The sequence below is a fragment of the Lepisosteus oculatus genome, chromosome 6, assembly GCF_040954835.1.
Source record: "Lepisosteus oculatus isolate fLepOcu1 chromosome 6, fLepOcu1.hap2, whole genome shotgun sequence".
Lineage (NCBI taxonomy): Eukaryota > Metazoa > Chordata > Actinopteri > Semionotiformes > Lepisosteidae > Lepisosteus > Lepisosteus oculatus.
Genome location: NC_090701.1, coordinates 21,950,646 through 21,970,484, shown reverse-complemented (window position 1 = coordinate 21,970,484; position 19,839 = coordinate 21,950,646). Strand labels below are relative to the sequence as shown.

General features: G+C 38.7%; 1 protein-coding gene across 2 annotated transcripts in view; it reads right to left on the bottom strand.

Annotated features, from left to right (window-relative positions):
- The window catches only part of myom1b (myomesin 1b), a 70,232-nt gene that overhangs the window by 37,144 nt on the left and 13,249 nt on the right, over positions 1–19,839 (bottom strand). For both annotated transcript variants that reach the window (XM_015354467.2, XM_015354466.2), the window contains exons 4-17: positions 18,506–18,722; positions 16,472–16,629; positions 13,686–13,778; positions 12,278–12,366; positions 11,074–11,124; positions 10,216–10,377; positions 9,216–9,377; positions 5,866–6,007; positions 3,926–4,125; positions 3,228–3,284; positions 2,827–2,951; positions 2,418–2,601; positions 1,859–2,033; positions 1,168–1,289 (exon numbers count right to left, since the gene is read on the bottom strand). In XM_015354467.2, the coding sequence (XP_015209953.1) occupies positions 1,168–1,289; positions 1,859–2,033; positions 2,418–2,601; positions 2,827–2,951; positions 3,228–3,284; positions 3,926–4,125; positions 5,866–6,007; positions 9,216–9,377; positions 10,216–10,377; positions 11,074–11,124; positions 12,278–12,366; positions 13,686–13,778; positions 16,472–16,629; positions 18,506–18,722 (1,937 nt within the window). The remainder of the gene's footprint in view (positions 1–1,167; positions 1,290–1,858; positions 2,034–2,417; positions 2,602–2,826; positions 2,952–3,227; positions 3,285–3,925; positions 4,126–5,865; positions 6,008–9,215; positions 9,378–10,215; positions 10,378–11,073; positions 11,125–12,277; positions 12,367–13,685; positions 13,779–16,471; positions 16,630–18,505; positions 18,723–19,839) is intronic.

Genomic DNA, 19,839 nt, shown 5'->3' with positions numbered 1-19,839 from the left:
AATCAGATTGTTTTCATTCATTTAAAGATCTTCTAATTATGTGTGAAATCTTAGTTGTATTACAATTAACTTAAAAAAAATAGCTGTAATGTATATCATATTTGTACTTGCTTGAATAGTGAAAGATACATCTTATTTGTTGTCCTTATTTTATCCTGCCCTTAACTGTAAACTTATGAGATGGAACCTGGGCTCAGTTGTGTTCTTCAAATGTTGTACAACTATGATAAGCATCTCATCTTTGCTGTAGTGGTGCTAATATTACTTGCCAGTACATACTGTACTTGTCCCAGTTGGTTAAATCAGACAGATCCATTTGCATTTGGATGCATGTTAGCAACACCAGTGAATGTTAGCAGTCAAGCATGAGGAAGTACTGGAAGGAGACACCATGCACAGGTATGGCTGTCGGTGGTACCTCAGACACTGGAGAGAGACTGTCAGGTCATTCTCCCCAGAGGGAAGTAGGGGGGGGTGACAGAGTATCATAACGGCTGGTTTGTAACCTCATAACGGATCATAATGACCCAGGCCAGAGGAGGATTACAAGAGCTTTACCACTGTGAGGGGGAGGAGGGGCGGTGGGTCTTGGTTTTGTTACTACAGTGGAGAACGATGTGGACAGTGACACAGGGACTCATGATAGAAAGCTGGTGGAAATAGAGATGCTGATGGCACACAGAACTGAAAAAAACACCTGTCTGAAAACAACACAGAGCACTTTGAAGAAAACTGAAGCTACAATACGTTGTTTTGACCAGCAGGCCATTCCAGGACATTTGTTCCATCACCAACATCTCTTACATTAGGCCACAGGTCTGTCGTGAAAACAGTTAAACAAATGCAAGTTTTGCTAAATGTAAATGACAAAATAAATACTGTATAAACCACCCAGAAAAAAATGATATGATAACCATTTTCAAGACTTACCTTCCTATCCAAAACACTAACAGAGTGCACTGTGAGAGTATATAACCTAATGGAAAGCAGTATCTAACATTTTGAAAGTGAATTGAAAACAAATATTAAATGTCTTTCAGAAGGCAATTCTTGAAAAAGTGATGTTGTGGGTGCCACAAATATCACTTTTTTTGTTCAAAACTAACTTTTATATAGAAACTGACAAACGTTTGAAATTGCTATCTATAGTCTTGTGCCTTTACTCACCAATTGCAGCCTTGACTTCGATGGCCTCTGACTCCTGGGAGAACTGGCTGAGCCCAGCAGCATTCACAGCTCGCACCCTGAGCACATACATCTGTCCCGTGGAGAGGCCATGACAAATAAACCTGGTCACAGAACATTGATCTGTGTTTCAAATGAGTCTCCACTGCTTTGAAATGAGTTCAAAGTTCTGTTTATTATTCTATTGTTATTATGTATCATCACATAACGTATAATTGTATGTTACTAGTAATAAGATGTTATTATGTACAGTGTACGTTTTATTATATATTATAAGCATAGCCTTGTCATACCTTTGTTTAGTGCGATGGACGGGGAAAACAGAATTTGGTCAAATCTGTGGTATATTTAAGATGTCTTTTCTTTATTGGAATGTGCATTAACGGACCAACACAACACAGGGGCCATCGAACTAGCATTTGAGTCAACAGAGTTGCAGAAAAGCAAACAAGGTCAGAACGTTTAACCTGACATAACTAAATATAATTCATACTTGGTTTTCCCCAGAGGTAATTTGAACTAAAAAATGACAACAGTCTGTGATAGGGAAAGTTACTTTTATAAAATAATCATCCATTAGAGTACAGGTTTGAGACACGTGTGTAAGGGGTTAATGTTTGAAATGAGCAGGAGGTTGCAGGAAAAGTGTAAAAAAGGCAGGAGCCGAGAGTACCTCTTTCCTTTGACGGGTTTGTTGTTGCAGGGCTCCCACACTCCGGAGCCCACGATGGAAGCCTCAATGTAGTATCCCACCAGCTCCTTTGCCCCCTTGGATTCTTCCCAGGACACCACTACAGACGTGTCGGTGTTCCTTGTCGGCAACACACGGCCAGGAGCAGGGGGAATGTCTGTTTGGACATGATTAAAAGGCAAAGGATGAATTACAGTCACTGACAAAAGGTATACAACTTTTTATGCTTGAATGTTTACATTTACCAATTAATTCTAATGATAAGCTGTAAAAGATTCATGTGAATTCCCCTGGAATTTATCCAGGAGATGGTCATAGTTATACCCGCATCTTTATAAATACACTTTTGCTTTATTCCCCCCCTTGTTCTTAAAACACACTGAGCTTTTACCGTGTCAAAACGTGGAAGAGACAACCCATGAATTTTACAGCTGTAGGAGTTTCAGAACGACTAGCATAGTCACATATCAGCGCAACCGAATAACTTTGCCCTTCAGGAAGTCATGATCCCTTCAGTCATGAACGTCTTCAGGTTGCTCACCCAGCTTGTCTCCCACGATGGTGGCTTCTGTGGGTTCAGACGGCTCTCCTACCCCAGCCGAATTGCAGCACCGGACACGGAAACAGTAGGACTTGCCCTCAGCCAGGTCAAAAAGAGCAAACCGGGGCGACTTCACCGGGATCTCCGTGTTGACCCTCTGCCAGCTGTCCGTCCCCGCCACACACTGCAGAGAACCGTAGTGTTAATATATACCTTAAGACACACGAGCAAACACAGAGCAAAATACTGAAATAGCACGTTACAGTAAAATAGCTCAAAGGAGAATGAGGTAAATATAGCGAAAGTATAATAAACAAGAGTGAGAAGGAGAATTAAGACATAGCGCACATCAAAAGCAGGCTACACAGACTTCTAAAAGAGTGTCAGAAGAAGGTCATGTCAAACTCACCTTTTCTACATAATACATGATTCCCTCATGGCCCCTCTGACCAGGTGGCTTCCAGCTCAGCACCACATAGTTTCTGGTCGCCTCGGTAACAGCCAAGTCACGAGGCTTGCCTGGCACAACCCCCTCTGGAGAGGCAGAGGAGCCGGAGGTCAGAGGACTCAATCTAGCACTTCAAGTGTGGGCACATGTCCAAGTCATTATTGGGCACACCTTTGCCTTCTCTTTTTGTCCGCTTTTGCACAGTTTAACAATATTATGTCATTATTCACTGCATATACAGCACATCTTATCCCCAGCAAGCTAGAAGAAATCCAATATCACTCAAGAGCAGACACACATTTAGCTAAACAAAATATTCCTTTAATTAATTAACATGCAGTATGCATTGCTTGCGTTTTTACCTGCTGGTTCCTCTTCAGTTACTATAATCTGTCCAGTCCAAGGTGCTGAAGGGTGACCTTAGTAATAGGAAGTGAATAGCAAGTTAAATTACAAAGCATTTCATTTTACACTTTAAATAGGAAGTGACTGTTATATGAATAAAACCATCCAAAGTTACTCCCTGATAATGTTCTTGCTGAAAGAGCACAAACTTCTAGAAGTGTTTGTGCGCTGTGGAGCAAAATTGTCACTTCAGTGTTGTTTGGTCACACATTTATAGGCAATGTGAATGTGAGAGATTTTTTTGTGCGACAATTTAATACATAAAGGTTAAATTTCATTGAGAAAGAAAAAATTAAAACGACTTCTAGGGCTCTAACACAATGAGATGCATTCTATATAGAACAGGAGAAGGAATATCATATGGCAAGAGACAGGGTTTTGCCTGTGTTCTGGCAATACATAAAAATCTGCATGTCCCACTTTGTAGAACTAGCCTAGCACTTCATATCAGTTAAAACATGTCTAGTCTACAGATCCTGTTACTTTTATCCTGTATCCTGTTACTTTTATTAGGAACGTTCAATGTAGTACTGTAGATTACACCCATGTGGGTGCGGACAAGTGCTTCTTAAGTGTCTTGTCCGTCAGTAGAAGTACACCTCAAAGCCCTTTCTTCACCTTCCAGAGCAGCAAGACGACAAGAGCATTTTCCCACCTTTCATTCTCGCCTTGTCAGCAGGGTCCAGTGCGGCCACAGGCTCAGACACCCGCGAGGTCCTGCTGATGCCAGCCTTGTTGACGGCCCGCACCCGGAACACGTAGGAGCGCCCTTCCACCAGTCCCGTCACAGGGAACCGGGCAAACTTGACAGGGGTGTCGTTGCACTGGCTCCAGTGTGTGGTGCCCACCTCACACCTGCATATGGCACACACCCATCGGCACTGTTAAACAATAGTTTGTCCATCCATCCATTTTCTAAGCACTTTCTCCAATACAAGTTTGCAGGGGAGCCGGAGCCTTTCTCGGCAAGCAATGGGCACAAGACAGGAAACGGCCTGGACAGGGATGCCAGTCCATCAACCGGGCACACACAGACATGCACACACTCAGATCACTGCCAATTTTTCCCAGAAGCCTATTAATGTACCAGCAAGTTTTTTAACTGTGGGAGGAAACCCATGAGAACAAGGGAAGAACATATAAACTTCATTCAATCCATAATGATACATTTACTTCAGTGAAAAAAATCACTTGTGGGTAATTTGTTGTTTTGGGGTGTTCCAGTAGATACGCAAACTGCTCAAAACACCTTTAAATGCAGTTAAACGTATTCTTGCCTCTGATGATTTATTCTTGTCATGTATTAGACATCTGACAGAGAAGTTAAGGCCTACGTAAATGTCTTCTGAGAGAGTTGTTGATAGGCTGACTTCTTTGCTCCGTGTGACGCGGAAACAGAGGAGTTTGTGTGTCTGTCAATGCACATCTCCCTCTGTCTCTGTCCATTACTGCAGGAAGAACTCAACAAAAGTGGGTGCTGTTTCATGGGCATCAGAAAACTCCTCAGGTCACTTTTGACTACCAAGTCTTCATTACCCTTAGATATGTGCAATCATGTGATCTGTGACTGGAATAGCCAAGCAATATTTATCACACTGAGCGAGAAATTCACAAAACTTTTGAAATTACAGCAGCTGGTGGATACCTCTGTCAAAATGGTTTGGGGTTTGACTCTGGTTTTGGGCAATTAATAGATATTTAGAAAATGTAGACAGTTAGAAAGAATCAGCATTGATGATTTACTTTTATTGCAGTTTGAAATGTAAATGTCAAAACCTCTAATTTAAATAAAGTTAGAAAGAAGCAGCACTGATGATTACATTTCAAACTGCAATAAAAGTAAAATGTAAAACCTCTAATTTAAATAAAAAACTAGACAAAATGTCCATCTACAGTATGCACAGCACCGTGTTCTACGATTCAGAACGAGGCAACAAAATGTCCGGTGATGTGTGCAGTCCTATGACATTGTAAAGAAGCAGGCTTGTGAATACAATACACCTTATTTAATTCAATATTGCTTTTGGGATATTTTGAGATGGTTTTGGCAACTTATATTACTTACTTGTTAACTCTGCATGCAGATCACTGTTGGAACATTTCTGCTGTGAAACGTCTGCTGTACAACCTCTTACCTTGCATTACATTAGTCATTACAGAGACTAGTGAGCAGGAAGGGCCGCATCACGTCGCAATTCGGGGGAACTCGAATGTGAGTTTGTGACAACATGGCGACTTACAGTATTTTCACAAAGTTGACAATTTCGTGCTTAATTCAAAATTTGTCCTTTTTTTTCCCTGCAACGTCAATGAATATATTTTGTAACGGAGATTTAATAACCGGTCTGAGAAATTAGGACTGCAGTTCCCCTTTAAAACACCTCTGCAAATAGAGTAATGCTTTCAGACAAATAAGCTACAGCCTTCCTCTGTCTAAGCTAGATGATTAATGTATGAGGAATCGCTTTCTCATATGGAATGGAAGGTTGACGGCAGTCTTGTTCATTCTAGCCCTTCTGAAATATGAGGCCTAAGAACAGAAAGATGCTTTTGCAAACTACAGCAGGATTGGAAGAGAGATCAGCGGAGGCTGACCTGTCGATAAAGTATCCAAGGATGGGACTGCCTCCATCCACAGCCGGCTGCTTCCAGGTGACAATGACATAATCCTTGTTGGCGTCTTGGCATTCCACGTCCAGGGGTGCGGCTGGAGCCCCCGCGACCTCGGCATCCGCATCTGACACACAAGCGAAACATTAACACGCCAGCCAGGGTATAAATAGAAAGGCATGCTATGCTATCACTGCCTCAGGCTCCAGAAATGATTTTGTGCCTCCAAAAGATTTCCAGTCCATGGGATCTTCAGGATCATTGATCTCCCTAAGAAAGAAGTCACGTGTTTCCAATAATTTTCTAATAGTTTCCTAAAAGCATTTTCATGTTACCATTTACATGGAGAAATCAATATGCCCAACGTTCGCAATCGTGTGGCTGCAGGTAGTGAAAGTCTCCCAATCAATCTTGCCCTTCAGTGCACAACCCGATTCCCCGTCTATCTCTCAGTTTGGATTTTGTCAGTCTTTCCTTGCATTTGTGGCCTGCCTCAGTTCTGCTGAACTCTGCAAAGTCGCACGATTCTGAGCCAAGAATGCTACTGGTCTTTGGGTTAAGGTTACACCCCTTAAGCGGCCTTTGGCAATTGGGACAGATATAGAAGCAGCATGCTGTATTTCAATGAAATCCGATAGGAAAGGTGCCTCTTAAAGAAACAGGCTGAAGAACATCATGGAGGCAGCAGGCACAGAGCCCTGATACTGACTCTGAACATTCTTTTGCCTATTGTGTCAAGCATTGTGTGTCGCACATGTCTTGCATATGCTACCCTTAGCAGCATGCTTTGTATTGGCTTATAAGGTAAGCTTTGTAGCCATCATGCTTAGGGACAGCACACTACAAAATAGCTATGCTATCTTTCCAGCTGCTTCATTGACTGTTTATTAATAAGCTTAATGATACAAGGTGGCTTTCAGGACATATTTGGATATCACACTTGTAAAAAGCTTATGGTATACAAAAATTTTGCAACTTTGTTCTCATTTCCTCAAACTCAGAAACAATAACTGTAATTATCAGACTGAATATTAACAGCAAAGCAGTATCAGTGGATCCCCATGTCAAGAGCTTTAATGTATTAAATTGCCTTTTTTAATAGAAATGCAAGTCCTTTCACACAGATGTAACATACAAAACAGACTAATCCGGGAAAAGTGATAGAGATGAATTTTACATCATTTGCATTTTCATATCTTAACTTGTACCTGATTGATGCTCTTTATCTACCAAATACCTACTTTGATGTCTACATCAGGAAATTCATCTGAAATAATAATAATAACATGAAATGCTGAACTATCAGGGAATAATTGGTGGAATCAAATCATTCAGTTTCTTGACAATTCACAATGCATCACTGGTACAGTTTAGAAAAGGTCAATGATGCAGGTATGAGTCTAAGCACAAACAACCATGAAGAATAAAACGAAACCCTGGAAACAGAAACTAAAATAAAAGTGAACACAAAGCTGAGATGTGTGTAAATGTTGTAATAAAAGAGCTTTCCTTAATGATAAAAAAGATCCCAAAAATATCTGACTTTTTCATTCCTATTCATTAAAACAGTTTTCATTGTTGTGTTTTTCCTACAGACTTTTGTCTCCAGCTACAGAACTCCAGAGTGCAACTCAGAGTGATAACTCCTTAGTTATCAGTGGCTGAATCACAGGTGGAGATTAATATCCCCGCTTGAAAAACTGCCAGGCAAGGAGATACCATACATGACTATTTTAAAACACAGCTCTTTGAAAATCTGTTGTGGCTGTCGTTGTGGCCCTTAGTGAGAAACATCTGCAATCAGCCTGTCATCCATTATGCAGATGAAAGCAGTGTGAATGTGTGTCCACACATGGGGAGTCACACATCAGAACCCCTCCCCTCAAAACAACCAGAAGTGACCCCTTTAGTGAAGTGGGTGTCCTGCCCCAAAGAATTTGGGATTTCATTTTTTCTTCATATCCAGATAGCAGATAACCTGGCTGGGTGATTTATAAACCATGCTGGGAAAAAGATGTTGTTTTTTGTTGAATCAATCCACCACCTGAAAAACATTTTTTTTCCCCAAAAAGAGCATCTAATGTCAATAAAAAGAAGAAAAAACTATCCCATGTTGAACTCTGTACTCTTTGAGTTGTACTACTGTATGTTGGCATTTTCAGTTTCAGTTATAAAAACAAAGAACTGACAGGATTACAGGGTCACAAGTGCCTTTTCATTATGTTTTCTCAGATCCATATTTCTTGCACAGAATTAAAAGGGGGTCATCCTTTGTAACCCTTGATGACAGGGATAAAAGTAAAGCCTTATAACAAAATAAAGACATTGTCCAGTTTAGGTCCTGCATGTCCCATCCCATGCAAGATTTATTGGCTAGTTCTGCTCAGCCTTAATTAAAACCCGGGAAACGATGTTTACTTTGACTGGTTAGGTATGCAGCTTCATCAGTTAATATAAAGGATGGTTTAGTTTTAAAAAACACACCTAAGATTGTTGCCCCTGTGGACTAGAGTTGGCCTGCATGTGAAATGAGACCCCTGCTGGTCTGAAAGGATTATGGCACATATGCCACCAACAATGGCCTTGTTTGCAGGCACAAATAAAGGAAAGGTGCTCTCTTTTTGCCACACTACTGCTGTCACTCCTGCTGGCGTGCAGAGTTCATATGTTGTTCTATCCTAGAAAGAGAGGATGTAACAATTTCTGCAACAGAAATGCAAGGGACCTAATGATAAAATGTGAAAGAGATATATAAAGGCAACTTAAGGCAGCCACACCATTCTGCCTAATAATACTACCCATGCCAGTCCCTCATTCTTTGGCACTTTACCAACTATATTTAACCTACATAAGCTTTAACTAAAGTTCAACAAATAAGTTAAGAGTCAAGGTGCTTAGGTTCATCTGCTGATTTACAGGGGGAATTAATCAGGCATTTCAGATCGGACAGTGTGTGTATCACCTGGCAAAGCCTTTCTTAGACGTTTCTTATATGTGGGACAAAGATTTTTTGCCCTGGCATTTTAGGGTTGCTAAATTTTGGCTTGTACTTTTTCTCAATGAGCATGCACAGAGGAAATGAGGAGTTTCTATATTCCATGTAGACTTAGCCAACAGAACAGTATATCTCCCAAACTGCAAACAGAAAACACCTTTAACAGAGACTCTGTGTGTCTGATTTGGAAGCAGGAGGCTGAACGATACACAGACAGAAAGCACTCACACCTTTAGATCAAAGACCGCTCATACCTAGGAATAGTTGTACATTGAAAGGCACAATTGCTGAAAGAAGTGTCTATCTGAAAAATAACACTGATGGTGTTTTTTAAACTCACCTCGAACAAACACGTAAGCAGAGTAGGTTTCGTAGCCTGACTTGGTGATAACGCGCATGGTGTACAGGCCCTCATCCTCTTTGTTGAGGTGAGTGAGCGTCAGTGAAGCTTGTTCCCCACTCCAGTGCATCTGCACCCATTTGGACGGATGAAGCAGGACATCTGAGTGAAAGATAGCAATGAAGAGAAAGTATTAGATAAAACACTCTACGTCACTCGTAATTAACTTATTGGAACTGCTGTGGACAAGTTTTCTCCTGACAAGGGATTTCCTCTAACTGTCAAGCACATATACAAAATCACATACAGAAAAAAACAGGGTGCTATACTGTAAATGTTTGAGATTAAATAAAATGGAAACAACAGAATTCTAAATTCATTATTCTGAGACCAAACCTTTGCTTCCTCCTACTTGCATGTCAAAAAACATTCTATACTTGATTAATTGCTCAGAAGGATGAAGTTTATGATGTTAACAGTGTGTGATTCAAAGGTTACTGTACAAAACCATGAAACCTGAAAGAAAATACAGCATCCAGTCATTTCTTCACCACTCTCTCCTATTCAGGAATAGTCCCACAAAGATCGCTCATGTTATTTACAGCTCACAGTGGCTAATCATGTTGATATCTATAAAATCCTATCAAAGAGAACTACAGTATATAACATATATTTTTATGTGTAGGTTTGATTTTTTCTAGAAATTGTCTTATTTTTTAAACATATTGTATGCAATTACTTAGAACTTCTTTCATTCAGTATCGGGAATCTGAATATGGCTGCTATCAGGCCATGCTTATTTGAACAACACATTGAAGTCAGATTTGCATTCAACTTATCCAAAGCAAGTGTCTCCAAACCTTAAAGAGGCTGAATTGAAAAATTTTATAAGCAAAAGAGGAATGAATTAAATAAGCCTAGAGACCAGTTTGAAGAGGCAATGGTTCTTACTTCTCCTGTTGTAGTTCGGCATGCAATGTGTCTAGAGGCCAAAACCTACCATCTCTGTACCACTGCACCTCCGGCTGAATGAGTTTCACAGTCGGGTACACTATGACCGTGCACCCCAAGCTCAAAGTCTCGCCCTCCCTGCCAAAGGACACCCCAAACTTGTCGACAATGTGGACATCAAACTTCACACCATATGCAGAGGAAAGGCCATCTAGAAAAATGCCAAGCCAAGAGAAACAAGGTAAGCTGGCATTATGTCAAGGCAAGTAAAAAGAATAGAATTCTCAACAGTAGGCTCAGCTCCACATAAAGAAATATTCCAAAAAGTTATATTAATTCTCAAATTACTTTTTGAGGGCACTGAATGAATTTGAGGAACTAAATTCATAGTATGCATCTTGGTTTTAACACATCATGAACACCATAAGATCTTTAGCTGTGTGTAATTCTGAACCCTTCAGTGATTAAAGAGCAGCCATGACTGACTACAGTCGGCAGAAGAACTGTGTAGGAGAAACGACACAGTGTCAGAATTTTAAGTATGAAGAAGAAAATGACAATACTCTTTCATTAAAGAATATAAACGTAAGATATATAGGTTTTATTTTTATTGTATGCCAATCAGAATTCAAAATATTTTTCTTGTATTTTCACTTTGACTAGTTCACTTTCACTTTCTTTTATTTCCATAATTACAAATAGTTTCAAAATAATGATTATGTTGAATATTATACCACACTGAATTTAGTTGGCTTTTGTGGTATTTCTAACTAAGTCTTGGGTTCTTGCTTTGTATATCATGGACAACCTCATCAGTTCCGACGAAAAAAGCCTGATTCACCATTTCTGCATGTTTCTATATTGTTAAAAATTAAAAAGCAAAACATTTGCAAAATTCATGACTTACATGGCGGAGGCTTTGGAACAGGAAGAGAATCATCAATTTCTCCTTTGTATCCTTAAAACATTAATAAAAAACATCTTAAGTGTACAGTATTTTACATAATTAAACAATAAAACATAATTAAGCCAAGTTAAACTAGATGCTTAACATTTGGTGTCTCTAAAGAAAGCAACCTGGTACATACAGTATTAAGATAATATCTGTATACCTGTCCCACAGAACAATTTTCTCTGATTTTGCTGTGCTTTCATTTGGTTTTATCATGCCTACACAGTGTCTTATTAAGATAATACCATGCAATAATAAAGGGACACACCTCTAAAATCTCAAATTGTGAGTAATATATAATTTATAATCTAGATATTGATAACAGCAGAACAATTCTGGGTGTGACGAAAATGAGGCAAATGTACCCATGCCAATAAATGTACAGTAATAGAAAAGACTGGGCATGAAAGAAAGGGAAATTAAAAGTATACAGTATGCTTTCAGAGAGAAACTGCATACTCTATGATCAAAGAACGGGCACAACATTTTTTCTGCTTCTTTCCAGACACTGGAAATGTTGCAGTCAGAGCAGAATGGAGATACAATATCCACAACTGTAGTACCCTCACACAGGACATAAACACTCATCCTAATCCTCAAGCACTGATAGTGTTCAAGATCACCACATTTATACAGGTAATGCTAACATTTCAGCTGTCCTTTCCTCTACTATTGTAGATTCTTTCATTTTCTATCATACTTGTAATAACACAGATATTGTCACAAGTAGGTATTTTCACATTTTTTTTATCTTTTTGTATTCAATGTGATCTCAAGTGCCAACCTATGGAGTCACAAAACTGTTATTATTTATTTCATTTTTACGGTTTCTAAAAGATTTAGAAGAGTATTCCCCCTCATTCCTGACCTGAATCTTGACATTTAACCTTTTTCCCTCCCATTTTTTGGAGCTAAAACAACCTGTCAAGAAGCTTGTGACTCAGTAGAATCAACCCATATATTTTTGTGATGTATATATATTCCAAATTGGCATGGTGTGTGTATAACATTGGTTGTAAGTGAGTTAGATCTTTAATAATTTCAAATATAGATTTTTTTCATTTTTATGTATAACTGAACAGAACAAACAACCGAGTCACATTATTGTACCTGCACCAGAAGGAGAGTTGGCACACCTAAAACTATTAAAAAATCTTACTTTTCACCACTATTGAGGCGAAAGCAGAGAGTTCCCCCTTTGCATTCATTGCAGATGCACGATACTGTGCTGTGTCTTCAAAATCACATCTGAAACAAAAGACCAGAAAAAAGGACTGTAAGACTTCTCTAGTTTTTTTTAATAACACAGTGAAATTGAAATAGACTTTACTATGGAATTTGGTTGTACTGGTAGCATTAATATCCTTACATAAATATACAGGGCACTCCTTCAGCAGAAAAATATGGCTTTGTGTTATAACAAATGTTATACGTATAATTTCTTCTATTTGAGAACGATGACAGAAAGAATCATTAGTATGATAATGTTTATGTAAAAGGCCTCAATCAAATTTTAATTTATCACCAAAATAAAATCAATATCGAATAGATACCACTCAGATACTTCTTTATAATGCATGACGTGATTCTGAAGATAAAAGGGTCCCAGACAAAGCAGTAAATTACTAATTTGTTTTCTATTTCTTATTTTCTTGGTACAGAATGTTATATTTTCAGGTTCATACAAGAGATTTTGTTTCTTTACCAAAAATGGCAACAAATAAAAACCAAAACCAAAAAAGGGTCAACTGGATGACTACGACAGTACTACATGTTATATGGCAATATACGGCATGTCTTGATATTTCAACTTTTTAGCACACCATCACAGTCATCATATTGCTTTGCCATAATAGTTTATTCAGTAAAACACTAGCATTTTGCCTTTCTAGGTTTTGTTATGCTTTTATTCTACTATTCTGTTCTAAAGGTCATTCTGAAGGAAAGGACAGCTCCATACCAAAACATTTCCTCATCACAGCCATGAAAAAAAATAGGAAATGTGAACAGAAGTGCCTGCCCTTTATCTTAAGAGAATTCCTGCTGTGGTATTTTTAGATGCCCTCTTTATTATCTAAAGACAGACAGAGAAATGGTTCAGATCACATAACACACTTGACAGCCAGCTGCCTGTTGTACCTGCACACTGCAGTCTTTATCAAGGTGCTGACCCAGAAATTTACCACTGCTCTCAGACTGGTGCTTCAAAACCCCTATGTTCATACTAGTTCTCAGGAAAGGGCATAGCTAAACTATTAAGAACATGTTTGTTTTCCTTTTATTTTACAACAAGATCAAAAAAGTACTTTAAGCTGATTTGCAGCTGCCTCTAGAGGTTTTTTATAACAGAAGTTAAAAGCAGTACCAAACAGTGCAGCACCTCATAAAGGACTGTTAAATGTGGACTATTTTCAGGCTGGACTTTTGACTATTTAATACACCAATAAAATAAAAAAATGAGTTACAACAAAAGGTTTGAGTTTCATTCAACACTAGGAGTGCTTCCAGTTTAAAATTCCTTCTAAAAATGTGTAAGGGACATGAAATACACCTGTTGATCTCCATACCTGTTAATCTCAAGGGTGTGGACGTTGTATCTGCTTTCTATATTATACTTGCCAGGGTGGGCATAAACATCAATGGCCACATTGTTTTTATACCTGAATGTCCAGAAATTGGAGGAGGAGAGACAAGAGGAAATAAGAAGGAGAAGAGCAAGAACAGGTGATTTTGAGAAAACAAGCAGGAAAAGAAGCAGGAGATGCCATTGACAGAGGCCACAGAGACAGACACATAGTTGTGGTTTTCATCTGCCACATATTAGAAAATGAATAGTAGTTAAACATTGATTAACGTAGCCTCAACTACAGTATCTCAGGCTCAGACATATCATAAGACTGGCACAATCAGTTATGTTAGCTAGCAAGCCCTCTGGTGAGAGTCAGCTAAGATTCCTTATCATCTGCCCTGTGGGTTTAAACACAGTAACGCCTTCATCTAAAATGCTGCTCATAACAGCAAGCACTTAAGTTAACAGATCTACTCCTTATTGTCACAGGTTTCAATAGTAAACCCAAATCCATTTAATTTTTTGTGCATAAAAGCCAAAACCATAAGATTAAAACATCAATATAACACAGGTGCTTTTATTTCATAGAACCCCTAATCTACAAAGCAATTATTAAGACTTTGATTTGGTTACTGTGTTTTCCTTATGAATTTCTCTTCTTAATTCTCCATCATAATGCACATCAGAACACTAAAAAGCAGAACACCAATAAATTCTGAAAGTCTGAAAATCTTTGTGACACAAAATAATATTTTACTGGAAACAACTGGAGTTTATTTGGCGTTGAATCCTACCACTGAAATTAAATTTCAAACCCCATCCTGGGACAATAATACAATAGTTTCAAACCCATTGCAATAGAATGTTTAATTGCATTTACCTATATTACCTATATTAGCTCCAACCCAGTAACCCAGAGTTGAGTTGTAGTGCATTTTTAGCCCAGTGAAAATAACATACCTTTAAATAAGCCATAGACCACATCTTAGTATCCTAACTGCACTTTTATGCAAGATAACAACTATTTACTGTAAATATTGTAATTCCTTGTGGTACTGGCAGAAGAGGTTATAGGTGATAGTGACGGTGATAAAAGATGGTTGAAGAGGTTAAAGGTGCAGTAGTATATTAGAAATCCTCTGCATGCCTTTGATTCAAAAACACAACTAAACTGTATTCAGAATCGACTGTAAATGAGCTCTGACCACTAAGATGGCTTAATTTCCTCACAAACTGACCCTCACAAACTGTACCATGTAGTGTCGCTGTTGAGTTTAGGTTGTTTCTTTTTTAATTTTGGTACTGTCAATCATTTCTTATTTCATACCTACCCAATTCCGGGTAGAAAATACTAAAATCACCAAGTATTTTCGGACTCTGCCCTCATGTAATAACTCCTATACCCACTTGAGAGAGAAGGAGACTTGCTGACTTGCTCCTCAAACAAGGAATCTCACTGGTATAATCATTCATCATCTGAGACATCATATGACATCCAAGGTGTCCATAGTGCCTTACTAAACGGACCAGCTGGAGGAGTGGAGCATCGCTCACAGAAGTCACTGCCAGCCTGCAGATGCTCGACAAATCTTAGGAACAGCTGTTTTCCCGATAGCTCAGAGATCCCTAGCCAATACATCCCAAACTTAATTCAGTAGCGCTCCAGGTGAGCACCTTTACTGGAGACATTGAGTATTCCCCTCGAGCCTACTTGTTCACCTGAACACTGCTGATTCATTGTCCATTTTGAGATACTGCGTGCTCAAGGCAGAGCTATCTGCTTTGTATTGGTAAGCATATTATTACACTAGGAATTAAGTGTAAAGATATCTAACGATCTTTCTGTTGACTTTAGTAAACTTTGCCCCTCATAAAGCCTAGTGTAAGTCTACTAATGAAGCTTTGGAATATAGAGGCTTCCATGAAAAGCAGGATGTCCTGACTCTAAAACAAAACAAACAGGATGTCATAAATTAGGTAAATCTTTGACATTTCTGTTAAAAGATTCCAATTCTGGATTGGGACCCCAAACCAGAGGCAATAGTCAATCCTTCAAAAGATGACCATCTGGAAAAGAAACTTTATCTGATAACATCACAACCAATCACCAACAGCTGAATTTAAAAGATACAATACGATTCATTTTCGGTGTTCTGCTCTCTCAATAAAACCTCGACAACTTGACAACATAACCAACCAGGTGATTGCAACCACTGCTGTCTGAGACTTGGGACCTGAGTTTTCTTCAAGATGCCAAACTGACAGTGAGCCTACAGTAAGAATGCTCACACCTGAAAAAGGCTCCACAGCTCCACAGCTGAAACGTTGTGTTTTCTTCCTTCTCTTTTCAGCATGGAATAAACCTATTACTTGTTCATTTGCAGCCTACGCATGCTGACGCAGCTACCCACCTGAACTACGTGAGCCTACAGTATATGTAAACAGAATTCTGTCCACGTTTTCCTTGAAACAAGACAAATGTTGTGAAAGCTAGCCAATCCAGAAACTGATTTGGCTGTTTTTGTCAACAAGTCTGAAAATAAAATATATATTCAGTAACACAGCTCCTGTGGGAGTGAGAATTAAATTGCTCTAAAAATGTTACTGTTCCGATTACTAATAGGTTCAGTGAATTGAACCAATCACTTTGCATCAGTTTTAGAGGATGTATGATAACAAGGAAATATACACATTATATATATGTAGAACAAAAAACACAACGTATTGGACATTTGAAACCTTTGATTCAGTGGATCAAGGGCGCTTTCTCCACAATTCACTTACCAGGTAACCCGGGGGTCAGGCCAGCCAGAAACAGTGCAGTGCAACTTCACATTCTGTTTCTCCCACACTGTGTGAGATCGAGGCTTAATGACAAACTCAGGGGCATGCAGCAGGCTGTCTTCGTTAATCTTCTTGTGAAACTCTTCAGTCTCGTAGATCTAAAACAAAAAAAAACCCACCAGAGCTATTTAGATCATAATGGGTCTCTTTCATTTGTCTTCTACTGATAAGAATCATATGCTGACAACAGAATTAAACTGCTTTTCCCAAAGGCAGTGATCTGACAACTTAATGAGGTTTAGAATGAACTGACTTATGAGCACAGTCTCTTAGAAAGAAGTCAGTTTTCATTGCCACTCTGAGGAACAAAAGCAAGAAATTCTAATTCCTCACAAACAAGAGGATAAATATAAAAATATGGCAGACCCAGGTCAGGGTGCCATAACAGGGAGCTTTCATAATTGGGTTTTGCAAAAACACACACAATTTATCTAGCTCTCTTTTTAGAGCTCGAACTATACTTATCTGGATGTCTTGCAGTATCTAGGCAGTTAAGGTGTTTACCAGCATCAACAACAGTTTCTCTTACAAACTGTTTCACTTAAAAAATCAAAATAACTCAAAGTTCAGAGTCTTGTGAGAGCAGAGGTCAATGACAAAATTAATCCTCTGCTTCCATGTCTTAACGTCTCTAGCACTCTACCAGTTTGTCAGGTGATGGAGGATGGCAGGTGATTCTCCACTGCTTACTGGGAATGTCATTCAGACTGGAATCTTTTCTGAACCAAATGCCTTCTTACATAAGGTTACATTAAATAATGGCAGCATTTTTAGAGATGTCCAGTGATTTGATTATTATTTTCTAAATATACGTTACTTGCACAAAAAACATATCAGGATGCTGCATTTTCTCTGTTTCTTACTGTATAACACAGGTGTTACTCAATCAACCAACCTGAGGACCAAAGCATCATTTCTTCCTTTGCCATAGTGCATGAAGATATGTGTTCTACCTTATTATCAACAATACTGAATGATGTGAATCACATTCCAAAGTGTTCAAAAGCAAGTGAGTGTTAAATGTTATTTGCCACCATCACACATCAAGAGGGTTACTAATCTGTCCTGTCAGTATTTACAAACTGCGCTGAGATGCACCACTTCAGTAATTTTCCACTGCTGCTGAGATGGTATCACATTTGAGAATGATAAATTGCTGACTGACCATTATAAACACCCCTTGAAAAGGAAGCTTCATATTAGGAACAATAGAGTATATTCTGTGTCTGTCTGATTCTGTGGTTTAGATTTCATAAACATTCATGCATTCTTGAACCCTGTTAAATGATGAGGATCTCCTGGTTTAATGCCAGCGACAGAAATGAACAGGATTTCTATTTCAAACCCCGAATGCTCCGCAGTGACATTCATTAACATGTTTTGAATTCCCAAAATCCTTTCTATAGCCAATGTTGCCATGCAGCAGACGTGTTTTCATGACAATAGCAACAAATTAAATGAATACCTATGACTCCAAGATGTTTTCCTTCAAAGACTAACCACCCATCACTAAAAATAAATGTAATTTGAGTACGTAACACTGGATACATTTGGCCTTATCACACATGGAGCTGGCTTGCAGAGAGAACTGCCCAAACGGAACTATGGGGGCACTCTCTGTCAAAATATGTATTTTTAATGACAGCTCATTTAATTTAATAACCAATTCTTTATTTTTTACTGATACTGAGAAATTAGTAAATGCTTTTATTTCCTCAAGGATAGACTATTGCAATGCCTAATTAGCTGGTTCATCCAAGAAATTACTTGACCTCTGGGTCGTGTTTCACTGCTGATTGTGGATACGTACTGTATTACGTCTTTTACCATATGCAGAAGTGTACCCTACGCTTTCACTTCATCATTGATTTTTCATTGTTTTTATTACTATTTTATACAAATCAGATTATTTTCTCAGCTTTGTGATTTTCCCATTGTTTTCTGGCTGATCTATGAAGATCTGGGCTTACTTACCTTCTTATTTAAAGCAATGCGCTCTGCTGACTCTCTCATGGCCACTTTCCTGGACTTCTTCTCAAACCTCTCAACCTCCATTGTGTCTGTTTGGCTGGTGGCCATGAGACTGACTCCTTGTCCAGTGGAAAAGACGTTTTTCCCGCCCAGGTATCCCGCTGTCTCCTTCAGCTCTGCCTCCTCTATGTCAGTCGTTCCATAGGCAAACTTCTCTCCACTGGAGAGAAAGACAGGTCATTAACAGGGCTGCTGTAGAACACTGGGATAGCACGTCAACAGACAAGGCAACCCCAAAGTCGCATAATCAGCTTTATGGAATGATTGCAATGCCCAACTCTGCATAAAGATTCACCGGGATCTTTTTAGAAACAATGATACACTAAACATTGATACACAATAATACACTAACAGTGGAATGATACACTAAATTAAGTGTAGACAACCTAGGTGAACCAAATGACTGCTATTTGCCATAGCATCTATTACACACTGAGCTAATAATAACCTTTCGAAAGTTCTATTAGGTTTTCTATTAACAAGAATCAAAAGCGTATTGTATCTAAAGGCACAAAATCCAAAAAGAAGAAAACCTGTAGAAATATCTTTGGATTATCTGAATGTATCATACAAACAGAAGCATTCATTTAACATAAAAGGAGGACAGACACTGAATGTTCCCTTAACTGTTCATCTGTTACACACTCCATGATGTATTCAAACTAGTTCATATACAGTTTTAAAAGCTGATTTTATACGTACAGTTGCAGCAATTTTTAATGGAGTGTTAAATGAAAATGTTGAAAACTCAGGCTATTGTGTGATATACTTTGTTGTGCGGACAAATAAAACATGGACTGGCATTTTGATGTACATGCAAAATAAAATAAAAAAACTGAAATGGCATGACACTGAAACTATGGCAATACAACTCTACTGCTGGAAATCTAACAAACAACAAAATATAACAGTGACATTACTTGAAGATAATATTGACATTATTATGACTTAAGTATTGTCAAGATAAAAGCAATGAATAACTGTTTTATGTATTGAAAATAACAGAGCCCTTCAAGAATGACTTATGAAACAAAAGAAAAAAAGCTCTGACTGAGTCAGATGCTCACACTGATGATTGATAAAGCTATTCAGTGCAGATTACTAGTCAGGGATACGGATTTCTAACCAAGATTCAAGTCCTTACTGCAGACCCTGACGCTGGGTCCTTAAGCAAGGTAAATCACCCAGACTGCTCCTTTGCTCCTGGCCACCAAACTGTACACATGGGTGCGAAAAACCCTGCGATACATCAGTGTCCCACTCCAGGGGCAATTGTA